Source organism: Micropterus salmoides, unplaced genomic scaffold (assembly GCF_014851395.1).
Source record: "Micropterus salmoides isolate LMB-PRFRI ecotype aquatic unplaced genomic scaffold, ASM1485139v1 Ms_hic_scaffold_3685, whole genome shotgun sequence".
Classification (NCBI taxonomy): Eukaryota; Metazoa; Chordata; class Actinopteri; order Centrarchiformes; family Centrarchidae; genus Micropterus; species Micropterus salmoides.
Genome location: NW_024043023.1, coordinates 1 through 23150, shown reverse-complemented (window position 1 = coordinate 23150; position 23150 = coordinate 1). Strand labels below are relative to the sequence as shown.

Below are 23150 nucleotides of genomic sequence, written 5' to 3'. Positions count from 1 at the left end.
GAACTTCTTCTCTGTGAGTTCACACTCCCCAGTCTTCTGAGGGCCTGTCTGCTGCAGTCACAATCTGTCTAAGTCAAGCTGAACCCTACACAGTAAGTGGGGCAAACCCACGCTGAACATCATCTCGCAGGGGATAAGGCCTTTCACCCGTGAAAAGACCAGACTATCTGTCACAACAGTCACTCACTGCACTGATCAAGAGCAGAGGCCGAAGACAAGTGTGGAGGAATTATGGGAGACTTGACCCCTCGTGGGTGCTGCTTCTAATGAGGTCAGATATTGACTATTGGCCGTGTAGCGCCTGATATTTTTCTGCCCATGCAGTTTATCCTAACTGGGACTTTGTTGGGTGTAATGATTTACACTGTGAGCAGATTGTATTTGCTTGTGTGTGTGTGTGTGTGTTTTAATAAGCTCTGTAGGGAAAACAAGTCACAACAGAATCTATGCTCTCCTCGCATCACTGTGCTCTCAAATAATGGTAGTTCTTTCTTTTTCTTTCCCTCTTAGTGTGACTCAGTGTAATACTTCTCCTAGATTTTCTCGGTCATTTCCAACCAAACATTTATGTAGTAATTGATGTTGATATGACAGTTTACACTAATATTGAAACAAGTCTTGCAACGAGCACTAATGTTAAATGAAAAAAATGGAAGCACATGTAACATATTTTACAACAGAATATACTAGTTAAAGGACGAAAATTAAGAAAAACGCCCATTATAACATCCCAAGGTGAAGTCTGCTCGCAATGTACAGTATAATATTTTTTGGGCTTCTTCTGTTATGTATACTGTGCATCTATTTTGGTAGTTTTTGCTGTGACACTTCCTGCATTCCCTGCACATCAATCAAGCTTATCCTATCTTTTATTTGAATTGCTTGTTTTGTCCGACCAGCAGTCCAAAACCCAAAGCTGTGTTTGGCAATTTGCTTAATAAATTACTAACCCTAACCCTATTATTAAGTTATTAATCCCATTAATTTGTTTGTCACTCAACTAATAGATTAATTAAGAATAATCTTATTTTGTGGACAGAAGAAGGGCATTTGTTCATCAGTTGTAGCAGGAAAGTTTGGATGGATTTAGACCGTCATGTAACCGTTTCTTTGAAGTTATTAGTTTTAGTATTTGACCAATAAATGCTGTAATAGATACAAAACATAATTTTTTAAACCCTAAACAGTTGCTTTCATTGTCAGTTTATCATTTTTACTTGCTGTCACTTGAGATCTGGAAAGACTACAATATTACACAAAAAAGTCAGATGGGCCAAGAAGCACAACAGCTCGGAGGATCAGACAGATTGTAAACAGTTAACTTGCTTAGAGGAGAAAAGGTTACTCTAAAAAGCTATCACAGTTTACATTCCTGCTTCAGCTTTGACCTACTGTAGTTCCACAAAAACACATGTCCCAACTCCATTCTACATATTAATTGTGTACATTATACTTCACTTATCTTTAAACTGACTGAGGCCTATGTACACAGCTAGAGCTTTTCCTTTTTGTCCAGAGAGGGAAAGAGGGGTGGAGGGATATCTGCAATCTACAGAGAGATACTGAAGGGCAGGGATGTGGAAATAGGCACATGTCATGCCTTTGGATACAGTGCTACTTTGCCTCGTTTCCTTGCAGTGATAGTATCTACAGAGTACCCGAACACAGCCTCAAAGGCCAACAGGGAATAAGGTACCGAGGTCATTTACAGAGTTCTTGAGGGATGGATAGCTTTACATTTTACTGAACTGATAACTGCTGTTAATTCTTTCTGTAAATACTTAGCTAAGTTAGCTGTACAGCAAGTGGTCCTATTAGCTGACAAAAGCTTTGGGTAACCAAAACCAAAACTGTATTCCCTATCATCAAAATGGCCTCTGTCTGTCGGGGAGGCTGTGTTCGGTCCCTGTCCCACCGCAGTGTTTACTCACTGGGAGCTGGAACCAGTCTGCATAGAGCCTGCATGACACAGTGGAGGGTGTAACGAACAGTCAGTGCTACTGGCTACTGTAAACGTCAATAAACTTCTGCATCAAGTCCCTCCCTATCTTTGCATTTTAATAGCACTTTGATGGGAAAATCGAATCAAAAAATGTATATTAAAAGCTTTAAAAATTATAAGAAGAATTAATCAGTTATTTGTTGTTTGAATTAATCATTACAATGAACATATGATGAATGAAGTAATAGTATTGACATTTTTCCATTCCATTATAATACAGAAGGGGCCGGTAAAACTCTGATCTGCTGGCCTGTAGATGATCTACTAGTACATAAATTAAGTTAATACGGCATAAGTATGTATGTGACGTAAGTATGTGAGTTAAGTTACATAATTTAATTTGCATACTTAAGTCACGTGATTAACTAACTTATGTACGTAACTTACATAAGTACCATTCCTATTTTAACCCAAACCATGATCTTTTCCTCAACTTAACCAAGTATCCATCCATCTTCAACTGCTTATGTTTTTGTGTATTATATATATATATCTCTGTGAATCATGTGCCATATGACAACAATAAAAAGGGAACTTTAGATTGCCATTGCCAGTTCAACTTCACAAATGAAATCAAAATAGTTTTCTTATTTTTTACGTAGCTGTATCACCACAATTTGCAATTTATTGTAATGTTTTGCAGCTGTAAGCAGCTCTTTCATATATTCTCTGTATTATGGGACGACATCAACAGTACACTGAGAAATCAAGTGGTTTTTTGACTGCTATCTAAACTTTTAGTGTGTACTAAACTGTCACTTTTCTAAATGCACATACTACATAAAATCCACCTATGTATGTTATAGGGAACTGGGGCACAGTTTCAGTTTTACCATGCAATGATTGTTTGGATTTGTTATACTGACATTTCAGGTATGCTTACTTTTAATTTTACCTCCAAATAAAGTGGTTTAGATAATCTGGAGAAACTGGTGTTTCCAACCTGTCACCTCATCATCATCTGACTACTGGCTCTTCCCAAATTTTAGCAATTAACTTTGGGTGTACAATGTTATCACAACTATAAGAACCATTGGTCAGAACTATGAAAATAAGACCCAAGTTTAATAAATCAGAATCCTCTAAGAACAGGTGTATGTTTACATCTGTTTGCTGGGATCACATTCATGCACTCTTTAATAATGATGTTTAAGACTCACATGGTCCATTAGCTCCTTCACCATGCCATTCCACTGGCCCGTGTTCTCATCCTGGGTGCCGTATTTCCCATCTTCCACCAGGCGAACCTCATAAAGGAAGCCAAGGATGTTGGCCAGCTCTCTCAGCAGGTCTATGCAGTAGCCCTCAAAGCGGTCATTCCCATACAGCGGCTTGTCAGACTTCTTGAACATCACATATGGCTCTTCCTGTCAGGTAAAATAGTGGAAGAGGGATGAGTCTCTGCAGCGCTTGGCATCTTTTACCTACTGATAAGGCCTATCTGACAGGGTGCCTGATTGTGTGAGATAGGTGTTTGAGCCATGCGAGCTCAAACACACACTGGCTGGGCTAGTGATGCATGTGTAAAGCTGCTGTGTTTGTGTGTGCGTGCCTGCCAGCAGTCCCAGTCTTGTGATGTGAGGTTGGTTGGGTGCAAAGTGAGGCATGACCATAATAAGAGATAATCCCCAATATCAATGACTCTGTGCTCCTCTCAGGCTCGGCAGGCTGGCTTTGGGCCGGGGCCCAGCTTTCAGGAAACCACATGCTTTTTCAGTAAGATAAGAGATGCTGATAGATGGACACAAAAGGAGAGACGACCATCAGTTGACACATCAGCTCTGTTCACACAAACAGCTGGGGAGATTACTAACTCCTTCTTATTGCTTCTCTTCTCCCTCTCACCTTCCAAACAACTCCTCTACCATGTCCTTCTCCTCTCTTTCCTCCATTCTTCATTTCGTTTCCTCCTCCTCCTCCTGCTTCCTCCCCTTTATACCTCTGCTTTACGTACCATCTGTCTTTGTTAGCCTTAGACGCTCGTTCTCACTGCACGTTGCTCATTTCTATGACTCTGTTTGTCTCTCTCAGACAAATAAATCAAAAACTATATTGTCAGGCAGGTGTTGTTTATAATATAACTGTGCCATGACATAAAAAACATTTAATATTGCTAAAAGCTTTGACGTATTCTACTGGCTAGAGTTTTAGCAGTATGTAGGCTGTAAGATATTTGCGTGAGGGGGGTAGAAAACACTTTCAGTGTGTGTGTACACTTTCACTAATAGTATATAGCATAATGATTTCACCACATAGTAATATGAGGATAGAAATGTTAGATTAGGGATTTCTTAATAGATCTCATTATATGTTATTATAACATAATAACTAATATTATAATATTTTTATGTAAAACATTTTTCTTTTTCACACAAAAACATGAAATTCATGTACAGTATCACATATGAATGAAAGAACTACATGTTTCTATGTCATGAATATATTATAATAATCATCACAAGTAAAATATTCGAAAGCCATAAATGCCTTTGTGTGACGTAAAAGTTTAAATATGGTACGAGCACACCATATGGTAAGGTTCGTTTGGGCTGGTCTCCACCCGCCTCCCAGCTGACTCTGCTGCAGTTTGATGTGAAAACAAATGAACCAACCACAGGATCTTCTGATAGCAGATATGTGATTTTAGCATTATTTCAACAGCTGAACTACTAATAAATCCACTGTTCCGGATTATTTTTATGCAAATCATTGTACAATTATGCCTCTTTTTCCATCATGTAATTAGTCATAACATGCAGTCGATTTGCAGTTTAATAATACTAATAAATATACACATCAGAAGCATTGAAGTGGTGCATAATCTCTGTCAGTCACTGGAATTAGATTTCCCCACGCCTGTCTTGATAATGCAGGATTACTGCCAAAACTGTCCACTCAACGTGTTACCTGTCAGTCTTCATAACTTTATGTTTCCTCCTCTTGTTTGTTTGTAAAATGTCAGCACGAACAGGAACTGGACCAGAACTAAAATGCAACAATGTAAAATTTGTTTTTCTTGGTCCGGACCAAATGAACCGAAATAGAGGTGTGGACGCACAAACATGTAAAAAACACTGGTGATATTGCATGCAAAATGTTTGTCCCTTACCAAAAAGTACATGTGATATTGTGCGTTTTTGATACATATGATGTCTGACATTTCATGTGTTAAATGTTTGAAAACCACATGTGCCCATATAATCACGTTAAACGCATATATGAGTGGAATTTTTTTTACAAATAGCACATGTGGAATTGTTGTGTTCACAATATTACATTTCCAGTGTCAAATATTTAAAAAGTATGGTGAATTTTTATCATGTGAGACATACTGTTGTCACTGCTGTGAAATGCTGGCCCCCGAGAAAAACTGAATGTGTGAAATAGGTTTTCACATGTAGATTTTATAAAATATTAGAAAACCATGTGCATATATAATTTATTTATTACACATAAAAATGTTGATATCACATGTGAAATGTGTGTCCCTTCCAAAAAATAGCTTTTTAAACTGATGTTTTCACATGGGAACTATATGCATTTATCATGTGAAGTGATGTTCCACGTTCCACATTTTACCTCTATAAGACCAAGACCATGGTTCAAATGTAGCCTCAGAAGCTACTGAGCTCCTACAAGATACTGATGTAATCTTGAGGAAAGAGCAGACAACAGTGTTCACTTACAGATCAATACCAGAGCACAGTACAAGTATTTGTCCGTCCAGGCATAACCTCTTCTGCTGGTATTTAAAATAAGCACACATACTAGGCCTAACTACCACTGAAATATATTAAGGAAGGTTAGCTACTGTTGATGACACCAACTCATAGAAGTGACAGTAATATGTTGTGCAGGTGATGTTTTTTTCCCTACACATTCATTGCAACGTCTAACTCTGATTGCAAGCCCCCGCTGCTAAAATCATTAGCGAGCTGGAACACAGCTCTCACACATACACTATCAGACACATACATCTCGTGTTCGCGCTGTACACCCACGACTGCGTCCCACGACATAGAGAGAACTCTCTATATAAAGTTTGCAGACAACACCACCGTCTTCGGCCGGATTTCAAACAACGATGAGACTTCATATCGGTACTAAATTTATTATCTTGCAAAGTGGTGCTCAGAGAACAACCTACTGCTCAACGTCAGCAAAACCAAGGAGCTAATCGTTCTTTTCAGGAAACAGGAGATAAAGACACACACTCTTGTCTACATCAGTGGTGCTGAGGTGGAGCAGGTGAACAGTTTCAGCTTCCTGAAAATGAGCTTCACAGAGAACCTGACATGGTCGTCTCACATCTGCACGCTGGTGAAGAAACAAATTTTATTTCTTGAGGGAGCTTAAGACGGTCAAATTCCCGTGCCGCATTCTTGTGAGCTTTTACAGAGGAGCAACAGAAAACATCCCGACTGGAAACATCACAAACTGGCGTGGGACGTGCACGGCCCAGGACCGGAGGGCTCTGCATGATGATTAAACTGCTCAGAAGATCATTGGTACCCATCTCCTGAGCATCAGTGATATCAGTGAGGTGAGGTGTCTACACAGAGTCCAAAGATACTAAAGGACAGAACCCACCCAGCCACAGCCTGTTCACCCTGCTGCCTTCTGGGAAAAGATATAGAAGTATCTGCTGCTGCACCACCAGACTGCAGAGCAGCTTTCCCCCCCAAGCTATCAGACTCTTAAACTCTAATTCATCCTCAGCACTGCTCCACTGATGACAGATTATTTCTGTTTACTGTTTTATTATAATTGATTCTTTATTAATATATATTGTCTGCTGTGTAGCAGAAGGGAGTTACAAACTCAATTTCACTTTACAACTTGTTGAAATTTGAAAGACTATATACGGTCACTGTATATTAATAAGACACTAGACATAAACTAGTTTTTCAAAATAAAAGCACCAAAAAGTAACTGTATCAAAACTGGAAACACAGGATGAGGTGGATGTTTCAAAATAAGATCTAGAGAAAGTAATTTAATTTTAAAAGGGTGCTAGTGAATTTTAGATCTGATATTAATGCAATGATTTTCTTCTTTCACAGTTTTAAAGCATTTTATTTCCACCAGCTGTGGCAGTATATTATTTTGCCTTTCAGCTGTTTCAGCAACAAATTTCAGCTCACCGTTTCTTTAGCTAATGCACTTCAGCTCCCAGTTCCAGTTTTACATTTTGGCTTCCAAGTTTTTAAAGCACTTAATTTCAGTTGACATCAGCTGGGTTGTCAGCCATTTCAGCTTTTACAATTTCTTTCAGCCTTCAGCTGTGAACGTATTTCAGCTTTCATCATTCACAGTAGCCTGCATCAGCGGCAGCAGCTGGGAGAGGCAGCAGCATCAGCTAACAGCTTCCAGCTCTCACACTCTGTAAATAACACTCTCACACTTTGTAAATAAAATTACATAGAGCGTGGTCTACCTGCTCTATTTGAAAACGCAATGAGATATCTATCTATCTAATCATGAATGGATGCTATATAATATAATTAGGTAAGTAAGGTACAAAGTTAAATTATGTTGTTAACTCCCTTCTGCTATGTAGCAGACAATATACAGTAATATAAAAGCAATTATAAAAATAGACTATATTCAGTGGAGCAGTGCTGACGATGACTTTGGGTTTAAAAGTCAGATAGCTGAGAGGATGTGCAGTGTTTTCCTTTCTTCCCATCACCATGGTAACTGAGACACTCCTTCAGTGGTGATGAGTGTGACAGTTTTTTAAAATCCACACAGGTAGTCTTCTATTTTTATTTTTATGGTATATCACTATCTCAGCTACTGTGTATTGAACTTGAGTCCTGTTCCTGACTTTTTATATTTCTAGTTGTGTGCAAAGGTTTACAAGCACCCAAGATTGGACAAGTTTCGGGTGTTTTTGTAACTAGTTTCTGATGCTAGTGGAGATTGTTGAGGGTGAAGACAACTGAAGCAACAGCAAAAAAGGCTGAGCAATCTTCTTTACAGGAACACACATCTAAGAAAGACCTATCCACTGCAAACCTTCTGCTCATCATGACCCCTGCTCTCTATCACAATGAATGAAACAGCGTAAACAGTGACTGCACGGCAGTAGTCTGAGATTCAGTAATGAAGCAAGGCGAAATAGAGGTTACCTGAATGAACTATTTTTTCCTGCAAGCTCTGTGTTTTCCTGCTACAGTCCCTGTTGGTGATGTAAATGAACACTACACTTCTCTGCAGTCTGCTCTGCACCCAACCTTTCATTTATTTACATATATGCACATAAACATACATGTAGAAAGGCTTAGACATTAATGAGATCAGTTATATTCTTATTTCTCTGAATGGACCTTTTGACCATGGTGACAGTAAATTCCTCCTCAGCTCTTTAAATTACTATTTAACTCCTCAGTTCATTATTTGACAATTTTCTCACAGTCTCGAATTGCTGCCATGTTAACTAGTGGAACAATTGTTATCTAGCATGTCGAGCACAAAGAAACTATTGGGAGCCCATTAGCAGCTTATGACCTCTCACCTTCTGTCAACTGTGAAAGACTGTAATTATCATAAACAGTCGCTGGGCACATTAACAAAGAGCACCTCTCACTGGAACAATCAGCAATATCTGTCATTCTGTCTGGACATTATGAATAGCTCTTATCTTCTATCTGTGAAACTGGACATGGTGCATGGAGGAGTTTTAATATTTTTTGGACAGGTAGCTACAACATAAGAGAAACTTTTCACACATTTCACATAATGCGCCAGAAGTGAACCTTACACCTTTTACTTGTAATTCCAGAGACTTGGTTGCAATAGCAGAAGAGCCGCTATTGAAAGATTTAGTTAATGTTGTACTGAACCAAATCTGATTATTAGTCAGCTCCAAACCCTCTTCTGCTTCAATCATTGAAATGATGCAATAATTCAATCAATTTGATTATTCTGGTTTGATTTAGGCCAGCACTGACCAACAGAGATTAAGCAATCTCTGTCTTTTATGAATTATAGCTTCAAAAGAGACACTGTTCAAAAGAATATTTAATGACATGATTTGATTCAACCAGCGTGGTTCTCTAGCTACTTTGATGCCAATTAATCGTATCAACAGAGGCCCAGTGAAGTACATAATCTGACACATGAGAACATTGCCAATAACATTATGTATACATTGCATGTGCTGCAAACGCACTGTGTGCAATCTATAGTCTGGTGTCTCAGAGGCGACACGTGTTATTGTAAAAAAAGAACTACAATGAGCTAAATAATCTAAATAGATTTTTTTAAGGTTCACATTTGTGTGTGTTACAGTACCTCCAATCAATTGATAAAATAGATTTAAAATAATTTCATTAGACTTTGATTTATCTTTAAATGAATAATTTATTTTCTACTTCTAACTGCTGTAACTCTAATGACTTGTTCCATATTTTCAAGTAGCCCTCTGGTTATAAAAAGATACGCACCCTGATTGTGTTAGCATCCATTCGCTGCCCTAAAAGTCCTCCCAGCTAACAGCTGATGTTTAAAACTCCACCTTTGTCTGTGATGACCTTCAAAAAGATGATATTCATTTGCATCACGGGTAGTGTAGTAGCTAAGGTGTTCAGAGAAAGACGGGACGTAAAGGGACTTAAACTCTTTAGTTTTTGGGGAAATAATCCACTGTGAGTCACCAAACTTGAGAAATGTGCAATATTAAAGAAGATGTTGGTAAAGCCCTGGTGATGATGATAAAGGCTTTGTAAATATACATTCAGATTATTCAGCTACTGTAACTGTATTCAACATGCATTATTTATTTAGTCATAGTTTTTTACTTTAAACTGAAACAATGATGACATTTGTCCCTTTTGGGACTCCATATTCGTCTCTGTGATGGTACGTATCACTTCCCTGACCGAAATACAAGCACATGTAGGGTTTAGCCACTATACTGCCATCCTCAATACACATACAAACATAAATACAAACACTCCCTTCTGTCTCTTGCAGCAAGGCTGGCTGCAGACGGAGGCTGGTGAATCTTTAATTAAAAAAAGGAGTAAAGGAAAAACCGAGTATCTCTGTAAAGCAAATCTAATTAAGGCTATACCACTTCCATCATGCCTCTCTGTAGACACTTCTTAAACACAAAATCAAGCCCATTCTTCTCTAACAAATTAAAAACAATAGATTTTGTGCCTCAAACAATACTGCCTTATTTGAGACATTTTAAAACATTTATTTAGTGTTATTTAGTATTATTGATTCCCTTCTATGCAGTGTTGCTGTAGCGGAGAACAAAGCAAATCGTCAGGGATCTTAGCAGGCAGAGGTGTGATGGAAGACTGCCCACTGGCTTTAATATAACAAAGGAAAATTATTTATAAATTATAATAATAATATATAGGAGGAAGAGAAAGACAATGGAACCAGAAACAGTGACATGTACAGGGGCCTGTGCAGGACTGGACTTGGAAGGCAATTATCAATTGATAGAAATAAAAATGGATTATTGTTAGTTACATTTATTACTGATGTTCTTCTCATGCATATGTAGCTGCACAATCAGTACAAGCAGAGTCAGGGACCAGCACAGGGGAAGCTGAGCCAGAGAGGCCTACTCAGAGCTGAAGCTAACTGTGCACACACTGCTCTATTTTATGAGACTGCATTGTAGTTTTTGATTAGATTTAAATATTTTAGCACTCTGACTGACTGAGGTTTGCCTGACCTGGTCTTGTTCAGTGCAGTGGTGCCTTGCTTATACAAACTTAAGAGGCGGGTGTCACAAAAACCTTCTTGAAGGTCTTTATCATAATAAAATTGACTGTACAGAAACACTATATATTAAAATAAGGGCAAAAATCCTTCTCCACACCCCCACACGGCAATTGTATAAAAGGCCTCTCCGTCTCAAAGTCCCGGGCTGAATTTCAGTCCCAGAATACATCCCTGGCTGTTGAGCTGTGGAGGAGAGAGCCAGAGGCAGCGCTGCCGCTCAGAGTTAACCGTTTTCATGAATTTAACTTTTGGGAATAAAACATTGATTTATCTTCACTCGCGTTTCCACTTGTACTGTTGTTGTTGGCGTCAGGTGGCACCCAGCGTTGGGCAGTAGCGTCGCAACAAGGAGCGCCGTTACTAGTTTAACTACATTTCTCAGTAGCTTGGTGGCAGCGTCGCTGTTTTCTGAATCAAATAGCTTTTCACTGGCAAAGCTCTTGTATTGATCAAGTAGCTCGAGTCTGAAATAAAACTACCGAGGATCAGTTAGTGACGCCACCGCCACACACAGATGTATGTGTAGCCAGCAGAAGCACCTCCGTATGACGGTGACAACACGTACCGATCCTTGGGCTTTTGCCTGCGACTTTGCTGCAGGGAATAAAGACACCTGAGTTTACTTTCTATTGTAACACCTGCTGTAAGAAGGATCAGGGTCCAGCTCTTCTTCTAGTGAGGAGGAAACTTTAAGATGTAGTGGCAGAAACTTGTTTCCATGAGATGAGAAATAACTCTCTCTCTCTGCTTTAGGCCTATTGCCATGAATGTTTGGATAAACAATGTTGCCAGAGCACAAATTCACATATAAATTATAAAAAACAATTATCTAATTAATAAACAATAAAATGACATTATAAAAACTAAAGAAGAGAAATATATATCAAAAACAAACTCTACACACAAATTATGTTACATTGAAAATATGTCTTGATTTTTGACAAGCAGTAAAATTTTTCAAAGCAACAATCATTAAAATAAACAACAATGGTTCTCATTTTGTTGCATTTTGCTGCAATGATATGGCAGTAAGTAGTAGTTTGATTTAGCTCTCACACACACTTACTTTTTGGAGCAGATTTGTCGTCTTTCTTCTTTTGCTACTGTGGAATGAAGTTGGTTCAATATAAACAAAGCATACACTGTGTGCCGGTCTTCATTATGGGTGATTTTAATACCTGTAAACTATCTGGCCATCTTCCCACACTGGAGCAGTATATGTTGACTGTTCAACAAGCCAGTCGCGAATCCTTGATCAGTGTTATGGAAAACAAAACCTGAGGCATCCAAAGCAGTTTGTCTTCTACCTCTTGGAAAATCGGACCGCAATGTTGTTCATTTGCTTCCAAAATATAAAGCCAAGTTAAAACAAGAGAGCCCAGTCACCAAGAAGATTAGAATATGGAATGACAGCAGTGAAGAAAAACTACGTGATTGCTTTGAAGACACTGATTGGCAAATGTTTTATGACTGTTGTACGGATGCAAACGAATTAACTGAGACTATTACTGACTATTTGAAATTCTGTGAAATCAATATTACTTCTCTTAAGACTATCACGATTTATCCTAACAACAAAGAATGGGTTTCTTAGGAAATTAAGTGGTGTCTTAATGAGAGGAGAATTGCATTTATAAATGGGGACACGAGTTTAGTAAGAGAAAAGAGGGGGGAACTCAGAAACATCACTAGGAAAAGTAGGAAAAGATCATAAGAATAATATGATGGGTAGGGTTGTAAGGAAGAGGGACATTTTCCCCTCAAATACTTCTTCTTTTGCCAATGATTTAAACCAGTTTTATTGCAGATTTGATTCTGGGCATAATCATACTGTCTGTGATAACTTGTTCATTGATGTCACTGACCATCCACCAATTATATTTAGTTAGAATGAGGTAGCAGCTAGCCTAACAAAGTTTTATCCAAAAAAAGCGCCAGGCCCTGATGGTCTGAGGGGGCAGGTAATTAAAAGCTGTGTTCCCCAACTTATATCTGTTTTTGTTAAATTGTTTCAGAGATTGCTTGACCAACATTCAGTGCCACAGTCATGGAAATAATCTACAATTATTCCTGTGCCTAAAAAGACTGGTGCTTTGTTTTTAAATGATTTTAGGCCAGTTGCCCCACTTTGACCCATATCAATTTGCTTATAACACTGAGGATGCAACTCTTTCATTAGTTAATAACCTTACTAAACACTTTGTTTTGGGGATTTTAGCTCTGCCTTTAACACCATGCAAATACATATTCTATTGCAGAGGCTATCTGACCTTGGTGTTAACGGCTGGCTTATTTTATGGATTAAGGACTTTCTTTCCCAACAGCCCCAGAGAGTGTTTTTGAATGGCATTAGTTCAGAGCAACTTGTTGAAAAATACAGGTGCACCCCAGGGCTGTGTCTTATCACCCATACTGTTTGCTATCTCTACCAACGAGTTGCAGATTCAGGATTCCACTTCTTATACGTACGCGGATGATATGGCTTTGGTTGGGTTAATGCATGAAGAGGACAAAGGTGGGGAGAGAGCATATTTTTCCCATATTGACAAATTAATTAGCTGGTGTTCAAACAGTGCTTTAGTTATAAATACCAGTAAAACTAAGGAGTTGGTCATCTCCAGTAATAACATCCCACATTGCCTAAACACAGTAAACATTAATGTGTCCTGTTGACACTGTGGAGGACTTTAAATACTGAGGCACTCTACTTGATAGTAGATTGAGTTTTACAACAAACTCTGACTATATCTATAAAAAGGCTATGTAACATATTTATTTCTTAAGGAAGTTGAACAGCTAACTTTGTAAGCAAACACATTCAAGAGTCTACAAAAGTCTAGTGGAGAATGTTCTCACGTACAACATATTAACATGGTATGGTAATCTTGGGGCTAAGAATAGGTCCAAATTGACAAAGATTGTGAATATGGCTGGGAAAATCCTACAGAAACCACAGAGACAGCTCTGTGAGATATATACGCTCCACTGCAGACAGAAAGCACATCAAATTTTCAGGGTATTCTTTACACCCCCTTTTTGCTGAATTTGACAAGGTCCCCCCAGGAAGGTGTTATAGGGTACCCAGGGCAACAAAAAACCTTTTCAAAAACTCTTTTATCCCTTGCGCAATTGTTTTGATAAATTCATTAGAGATAACCGGCCTACTGGAAGCTCCTATTGGTATTGGTTTTTGTGTTTAAATGTGTCCTGTGTTATGTGTATTTGATGTTTTTCTAATGGACATGGTGAAGCCAAAGACAAGTTTCCAGAAATGGATAATAAAGATCTAATATATATACACATACACACACAAAAATATAAACGCAACGCTTTTGTTTTTGTCCCCGTTCATCATGAGCTGAACTCTAAGATCTAAGACTTTCTCTACATACACAAAAGGCCTATTTGTCTCAAATCTTGTTCACAAATCTGTCAAAATCTGTGTGGCCAGCCTAAGGCCTTTTATTGTGGCCAGCCTAAGGCCTTTTATTGTGGCCAGACTAAGGCACACCTGTGCAATCCCCATGCTGTCTGATCAGCATCTTGATATGCCACACCTGTGAGGTGGATGGATTATCTCGGCAAAGGAGAAGTGCTCACTAACACAGATTTTGACAGATTTGTGAACAATATTTGAGAGAAATAGGCCTTTTGTGTTCATGGAGAAAGTCTTAGATCTTTGAGTTCAGCTCATGATGAATGGGGGCAAAAACAAAAGTGTTGCATTTATAATGTTGTTCAGTGTACAACTAAGCATCGTGTTGTAGTTATAGTTAAAATGTTTACTTTGGGTTCATACAGCTTTAGTTATCGCGGGTTGTGTTTATTCACCCAGCCATCCTGGCTTCCTGGCTGCTTAGGAGATGCCGGGGGACAGCTAACAGTAGCTATCTCAGGTCTGTCTGCACCGGCTACTATGGGGTAGCTTTCTACAGTGGTGATGACTGATTTTCCATGGTATGGAGCCAAGTGTCTAATTTGCTAAGCATCTCCACCATTACTATTATTAATAATTACCATTATTTGATTAGTATTTGATTAAAGTCAGCAAATCCCATGTGCGGAGCAAAACAATTAATACATTCTACTAGCAAGTATTATAGCGTGTGTGTGTGTGTGTGTATCCAAAGCCTGATACATCTTAGTCCTCTGTGCTCCATTGTTGTCCAAAAATGATTAAACACATCAGTGAGCCACAGCATTGTGGAAGGAAACAACAAACAACCTATTCAGTTGTCTAGTTTGGACAGTAAGCATAACATAAGCTATTTTAGAGGTTTACAGTAAATGATTAAATGATGATAAGATATACAGCTAGCACATCAACAGATATTTAATCTTAGAATGTGATCCTATGATGAGGCTCATGCCCCCAAACTTCCTCACTTGCCTCAGCCTCTAGATATCTTTTATTCTGGTTATCTCACCTAAATGCACAGTATAATATTTTGCAACACTGTTGTGTATTTTAGAGCAGTCTCCAGGAAGCTCTACTATTCCCTGCAATGACTAATACAACATGGGTTGTTTCTGTGCAAGTGGAAGCAGGCCTGCTCCTTGCTCTCTTTAAGACATTACACAGTATATTATCTGCAGCTCCAGCCATTAGCCTAAAGGTACTTCATTTCCACTGCAACGTTACGGGAGTGATTTCCAAAGTAGATAAACTGTTGATAGGCCAAGATCTCAACAGTAATTACATCATGTTTTATAGTACATAATCCCTGAGAAAATGATGAGAAGCTGGATGAAAGTGTGCATCAATCAAATGTAACAAACCCAATTATTGTCAGCCCTTCCTTCCCTTCCTCACTGCTCACAGCCATCACACATCTCCCCATGACTTATTCCTGATATGGCAATTACAGCCGCAGAGAGTCTTTGCTAATAACTGCAATCCAATCACTTCACAGCATGTATGGAAGAGAAGAAGACCCATGATAAATAATGACAACCTGCAATTTTCTTGATATTGTTATTTTTATCCTTGCCTCCTGAATAACAGGATCATAAATTACTTTTATTTGTCTAGCTTCTACAAATCTATTTCCCTCCACTGTTATCACATGACATATAGTTTATGATGGCTGTTTGTAGTCTAGGCATGCAGATGTTCATACATTGTGACGGCCCCTGTGCCTGCTCTGATCTCCACTGGACCCCTTACTGTCATTTGCTAAAGATAATCGGAGCCCTTCCAGATCTAATTTGGCCTGCTCCATTTCTTGCCGAAATCCTGTCCATCTCAATCTGCTGTTTAATTTGCAACCCATGTTTACATTTGTCATGCTCAAGCTGAATCACCAACAGTTCTTTTTGTTGTTCAAACGTTAAGCCCCGAGTCTGAATAAGCGCACCTGCGGAAACTGGAGAATCATCTTCCACATCCACAGCAAACACCCCTTTCTCCCTCAATTCAGACTTCAAAGCTACCCTAACGTTCTCTTTAAGGCGTTTGTCGCCTACCAGTACCGAGAAGTGCTCCGCAATCTTCAGTAGCTGCTCCTTTTTACAACGCTCCAACGCCTCGGGGACGGAGTTGCAATAAACGCATCACACTCTGCCGATACAACAAACTACAAATGGCACATCAAAACCACAGCAACAGACCCAGCAAGACAGTGCAGCTTCCTCATGCGCACAAAGAGGTCTAACCCTCACCTGGTATGGAGTTTCCCCGATGAACCCAGCTAACTAACCCTAGTCTTCATGCAGCTACTTGTGGTGGGTATTTATGCACTAATGACCGCTGGCTTGGAAGATCAACTAGCACAATAGCAACCCTCCCAAAACCACGGACATGCTCCCAAGCTAAAAGCTTCACCAACATTCGCCACAACACTACTAAGGATCAGATCAACAAGCCCAATTACCAAAGAAAGACAAAAGCTTCTCACCATTCCGACGGGCTGCCACGCTCACAACAAACTTGGACCGCAATACATACGTACCAAACACATTGCTCTCCAAACACAGTAGCTCCATGAGCTCGCAGTTTGTGGAGCCCACATTTTGTCAAGCTACCACATTTCTACAAGAACTTTCAAACTTACAAGGCTACAACACTGATCACCTATTTTATCAAATTGCCCAAATTCAAAAACCGACACAAGGCCCCACTTTGTCACAACCTGGCTCAAGGGCCATGAAAAAGTTTTAAATTTATTTAACAAAATAGTGAACATAACTACTTAAGTGTGCAAGGTGTGTTTTTGTAAAGTAAATAAACCCAAAGCGAGATGTGGCAGTCGGGGTGATCAGGCCATGGTTGACGTCTGGATTGCAGAGAAGAGAATGTAGTTTGACCAGGTAGAGCTTTAACTCCCCTGGTTTCTATTGGCCGAGCCCCGCGGGAGGTACAGGAAATCCCCGGAGGTGTGGCTATTCTTGTCACTGAACCCTTAAAGGTTAAGTGTGTAAGATTTAGTGGCATCTAGCCAGTCAAGAAATGAGGTTTCTTTAGGTAGATATTAAGAAATTATATTTATTTAATTATTGTTTCTGCGACTTGGCCACTGACAGATAACAAGGAACATGTAAGCCAAGAGTGTGAAACACTGTCACAGTCCATCATAAATTTTACATCATTGACAAGAGAAATATTAATTCTCTCTCTGATTATGGATCCTCGCCAAACTAGCCGCCAGCAATAATATCTTGCCCGCGGCCAGATTATGGCGCTTTGATAGTGTCAAAAAATAAAAATAATAATTTGATAGCGGTGATGAAATAGATCAGCAACAGTAAGTCATATAATCACTTCCTCTTTAGTGGTTATGCCTGCAAAATACAAATGCAAGGACGTTTTTTGCAGCCATGACTTATTTCAAGTTGAATTGAGAGCTTTTACTTTGAAAGATTCAGAACTAAATTAAAAAGAGTCTGTAGCCTGCTTGACACACCTCTGAAATAGTCACCAGAAAACGTGATTCCCGTAAATTTGCTCTGCCTGGAGATACTGGGGAAATGAAAAAGCGTAGGTTGATGGATGCGGATCAAACACCAGAACACTCACAATAAAGCTTGTGCTGCAGTGTCCCCATGTGAAACAGTCGCTGCATGATCAATTTGTTGAATGGGGGAAAAAAATTTTGACACCTGACGTGGGACTGAACATGCGACATTCCACATGAGAGTCCTACACTTTATCAAGTGAGCTAACCAAACACCGTAACCTTTGGATTAAATATTATGCCCTAGATTCTCACCCACCATCTCATGGGTAAAAAATTACTCCGATGAAAAACTTGTTTGCCGACCCCTGCTGTGTATTTTTACTTATTTTTCTTCGAACGTGATGAAACGTTAGCCCGAAATCTGTAGCCCTGTTTGTCCATTTTGGGCTACTGTAGAAACGTGGTGGTGCAACATGGCGACGTCCATGTAAGGGTTATGTAGATAGAAATGTCTCATTCTAAGGTAATCCAAACTAACACTTCATTATGTAAGGTCTTTATACACCACTGAAAACATAGTCATAGATCTTATATTGCATTTCTGTCAACAGAAACTTTACACACTGGACTTTTAAAAGGAGAGAGCACAGAGCTCCCTTTGCAGTCTGCTGCATGAGCAGTGATAATGAGGTGTTCAACTTTCAGCGCTGAACTTTGTTTTTTATTTTAAGTGAAGGTCTAACTCACTGGTCAGGAGCAGAGTGTTTTTCTTACGGTCCCATTTGTTTTGTGTTACTGGACACATTTTCGGATCCCTGAGGAAACCGTCATTCCAAACATAACGTCTCCATACCTGCAGATATGGACATGCCATTCTTTTACAGATAGGAAAAACCCCTCTCAGTACGCTGTTGCCTTTTGCTGCCGCTCAAAGGATCAGCTGCGCAAATTGAAACTGTCGACAGTACAGGGCCCTGGCGATGGTCAGATTCGAGCCGAGAGAATGCTCCTTAACAGACTGATGCATTATCGCTCTATTAGACAATAGTGACACTCTATTAAGACTAAAGTCCAGTGCCGGCTGACTAAATGCAAAATCACTGCTGGTTGCTGTGAGATAGAAGTAGAGTGGTAGTAACATTGTACCTAACCGGGAAAAGACCTTAATATTAATAACTTTATTAGGCTAATGTTTCTAAATATCCCCCACCAACTTGTGTGCCGCACTGAGCAGGATTAAAGCACGTATGGCTGCCGGCCCTGATGGCCCTGATGGCATACCAGGAGGCTTGCTCAAAGGCCTCGGCTATGCAGCGGACTGAGGTCTTAAATGACATCGTAAACTGGTCAAAGGCCCAAGCAGCGGTCCCCACATGCTTGAAAACAACCTCCATTCTGCCCTTGCCAAAAAACTCCACGGCAGTTAGCCTAAATGACTTCCACCCTGTTTCTTCTTTTTTTAATCTGTAAACAAAGAGAGCTGTAAAAACAACTTGTGGTTTCTAGTTACATGCTGAAACTGTTTGTTGGTGATGTGCAACCTGGATAGGTTTTGTCACTCACTGTAAGGCATCAAGACACTGTGCTGAAGTGCTGGGTCGATGGAAATAATTTGGGGTCAAAAGGGGCACACAGCTAATTGTTGCTCTTGGTCCCCCTGGTGAGTTAATACAGCCTTGATAGGTTGAGGATGTCACAGCTTTAAAGAGTGTCTTGACTTGAAATTGACTGAAATTGAAATCACCACGGCACTCACCTAAGCAATGTCTGACTGGCCACTAACTAATCCAAATCTAAAACTAAACCTATTTTTAAATTGTCTTCATTCATTTAACTGCTCAATCTTACTTATGTGAAGTTTATATATATGCATTATGATCTTTGAACTTCTGACAAAATAATCTAAAAAAAACGAACACAAGCGATCTTTAAAAATGTCCATTGTTTTTGGCACAACTGGCAAGGGAGACCAAAACACAATCTACCTGATAAATTGGTCAGGAGCAGGCGGAGCCATGAACCATGGGATCTCATTGGACAATCAATCAGTCACTTTTCCCTGCCTCAGCCCGCTCCCACCAAATTGGAGTTCTCCACGGTGGTGAAGTCAACTGGCAATTTGGGAGTGCTGTGCTTTGGGCTACTCTACTTCAATTGAGTCAGAGAGAAGCAAAACCCCCAGAAAGTGCTTTAAACACAAAGGGCAGCTCAGGCAAAGCACTGAAGGATTTTTTTCGAGAGGAAAAGCTTAAAAATAATAGCATCTTTGGAGAGAGTCTGTTATGGCTGAGAGCTGTTCTAGCCTTCCGTGATTGGTCCCACATAAAGAGCCATTACACTTTGATTTGGCTATAAACAGGCATTTAAAGCTGCAACATTTAATTTGCACATTGTCAGTTCAAAATGGCAGCAAGAGGTAAGTGTTTGAATTTTGCAGACTTCATTACACAGAATTCCTGTTAGATAACATTAGTGAACTGCACAGAACCGGCTTATGTCTACCAAACGGGTCGGGGTCACTCAACCATGAGCTTTCTAAAACTTTCCAATTCACCGACTGTTGAATTAATAAACCTTATTATTTCTTTGTTTTCCTTTGCTGTTATCAGTGTCTTCCTACAAGACAGGGTTGCAATGCAGCTGCAGCAGATCAGTAAACAAGCAGCAATTCTGTACTGTACCAGCAGCCAGTGAAGTGTTTTCAGTATAGGTGTTACAGTCATGACCAGAAATGTGGGCACCCCTGCATGTCTGTCACATAATGCACTACTTCTCCAAGAAATCTGTCGTAATTACAAATGCTTTGGTATCTCATGTCTCATGGTATCTCCTGGTCTCATGTTTATTTCTTTTATTTGCATTGGAACAACACAAAAAAATCAGAGAAAAAAAAAGCCAAATCCACACAGAACTCCAAAAATGGACTGGGCACAATTTTCAGCACCTTCAGATATAAATATTCAGAAATAATTGTATTTCAAGCATGCTTCTTCAATTTGTAATTAAAGTCACCTGTAACAATGCACAAGTGCTGGCAATATAGAACTCACACAGTCTTCTCCTTTTTTTTTTTTTTTTTTTACAAAAACTCATCTAATTGTGATTACCGATGACAGAAATACATTTATCAGTATTGGAATAGAATGTGTGGGGACTGGACTGAGTGCAGCGGATCTGGAAACGGGAGAAGAGTGAAACTAAAGCGGGTGATTAAACTGCTCAGAAGATCATTGGTACCCATCTCCCGAGCATCAGTGATATCAGTGAGGTGAGGTGTCTACACAGAGCCCAAAGATACTAAAGGACAGAACCCACCCAGCCTCAGCCTGTTCACCCTGCTGCCTTCTGGGAAGAGATCTAGAAGTTTCTGCTGCCGCACCACCAGACTGCAGAGCAGCTTTTTCCCCCCAGGCTATCAGACTCTTAAACTCTAATTCATCCTCAGCACTGCTCCACTGATGACAGATTATTTCTGTTTACCGTTTTTATAAATGCTTCTTTATGTATATTGTCTGCTACATAGCAGAAGGGAGTTTCACTCTATAACCTGTTATATTGTGACAAATAAGGGGGCGCCGAACCAAAGTTCATGTTTTGATACATTTTGATGCGTTCGGTTAGTTTTTGGTTTCACTGCAATTCTGCGACCGCACTAAAGGACTTCACATGACAGACTAGCGTCCTGTCGTCATCATCCATGTGGGCTGCGTCTCCCTGTACTTGACATTGATTGGTTCATGAAACAGTTCAGCGGGGAGCTTTGACAAGAATGAATGACCAAAAAATGAACATATGCATATTTGCCACTATATCGTTATTACGGCATTACTACCTGCAGCATCATAGTTCAAATTCCCAATTAAACGTCCTCGTTGTACAAACATTATAATGTCGGCAAGCGATCCTTCTGCACCTCCGTTTGCAGGAGAAACCAAAGAAAATGTGTGTATGTGGCAGTGTGCTTTATAGTTGTGTCCTTATTTCAATGCATCTCTGTGCAACTGCCAAACGTCCTGTAATAGACTGAAAGTCCGAATCATCCAAAAAATGCTTTCACACCAGAAACGAACCGAACCACGGTTCAGTTGGATCCGGACCGAGACTACCTCTTTTCGTCTGACCAAATTTCGTCTGTTTGGTCCGGACCGTGATCCGTGAGAGGTTTCGCACCTGCAATTCTGGTTCGGACCAAACCGAAAAGTCTGAAAGTCCGGACCAAACGAGGTAGGTGTGAACGCCCCTAAATCTACCTTGTGTTAAAATAGAGAAAGGTTGACTCAACCTTTGTGGTGTGCATCTGCATGCATGGACAAAAGAAAAAAGATAAAAGAGTTTGAGAACCAAAATTTCAAAAAGCATGGACAATCTACAAGTCCATCTCCAGAGATCTTAAAGGTTCTGTGTCCACTGTGCAAGACATTGAGAAGTTTACAGCCCATGGCACGGCAGCTAATCTCCCTGGACGTGGATGAAAGAGAAAATTGATGAAAGAGTGATTGTAATGAGGGATTGTTTGAATACAAAAGAAATAAACACCAAAGCATTTAAAATTGCAGCAATTTTCTGGGAGTAGGGAGTAAGTAGTGCATTATATAACAGACATGCAGCTGTTCCCATATTTTTGGCCTTGACTGTAAGTGTTGTATTTTCCCAGTCCCAAGGGCCAGAAGTTTATACCACTTTATATTCCACTTTAGTGGTGAATATTATTAAAAAACGTGTTCAGATTTATTATTAAATGATTCTAAAATTAATCTCCACACAATGAACATGGGGCCTTTGGGGCCCCTGCAGTTTTAGGGCCTCGGGGCAGTTGCCTGCTTTGTCCACTTACTAATCCCGTCTTGAAACCAATTATACCAACTGCAAACTGTTAGCAAACACAACAGCAGCAGTCCATTTGGCCAACATAATGACACAGTAAATACTGATGAAAAAATGGACTATTGAGGTAGATCATTTTGATACCAAATCAGTTTTTGTGTTTTTGTTGATGGACATTATTGTCACACAATACAACGTAAAAGCTGCTGAAACAAAATGTGCAAATTCTCCATCAGAACAAATAGATTAATAAGAAAAATAGAGTACCAGTATGGTGGAGACGATCAGGGATCGATTGGATAAGGAATCAGAGACGTTGGTCGTCTTCCCCTTCTGGTTGTCAGTCATGTTCAGGCCACTTGGAGGGTCCCAGGTACCAATCTGTTAAACAAAGTACACTTTTTTAATTATTTTGAGATGGATGTGTGTAAAATCCAGTTATACAGGGATGCAAAACAAATAATAAAGGACAGCTGCACATAGACACAGCATGACTAGTGTTGCGTTGGAGTGCTCCTCACTAATAGGAGGCCTTTGGCTCATCTAAACTTTGCTTTACAAAGCAGTGTAAATACTTCCACCCAGAAACAGCCAAGTGTCTGACAGTTTCTCTCTTTAAAATTTGTTCATTGTGAGGGAAGCGCAGCAAGATGTATTTCTGGAACATTCAGTTTCAG

General features: G+C 39.6%; 1 protein-coding gene across 1 annotated transcript in view; it reads right to left on the bottom strand.

Annotated features, from left to right (window-relative positions):
- The window catches only part of LOC119884810 (glutamate receptor ionotropic, kainate 2-like), a 28186-nt gene extending 5145 nt beyond the window's left edge, over positions 1–23041 (bottom strand). The window contains exons 1-2 of the mRNA XM_038695115.1: positions 22741–23041; positions 3163–3369 (exon numbers count right to left, since the gene is read on the bottom strand). Coding sequence (XP_038551043.1) covers positions 3163–3369; positions 22741–22821 — 288 coding nt within the window. The 5' untranslated portion in view covers positions 22822–23041. The remainder of the gene's footprint in view (positions 1–3162; positions 3370–22740) is intronic.
- Between the last annotated feature and the right edge of the window lie 109 nt (positions 23042–23150).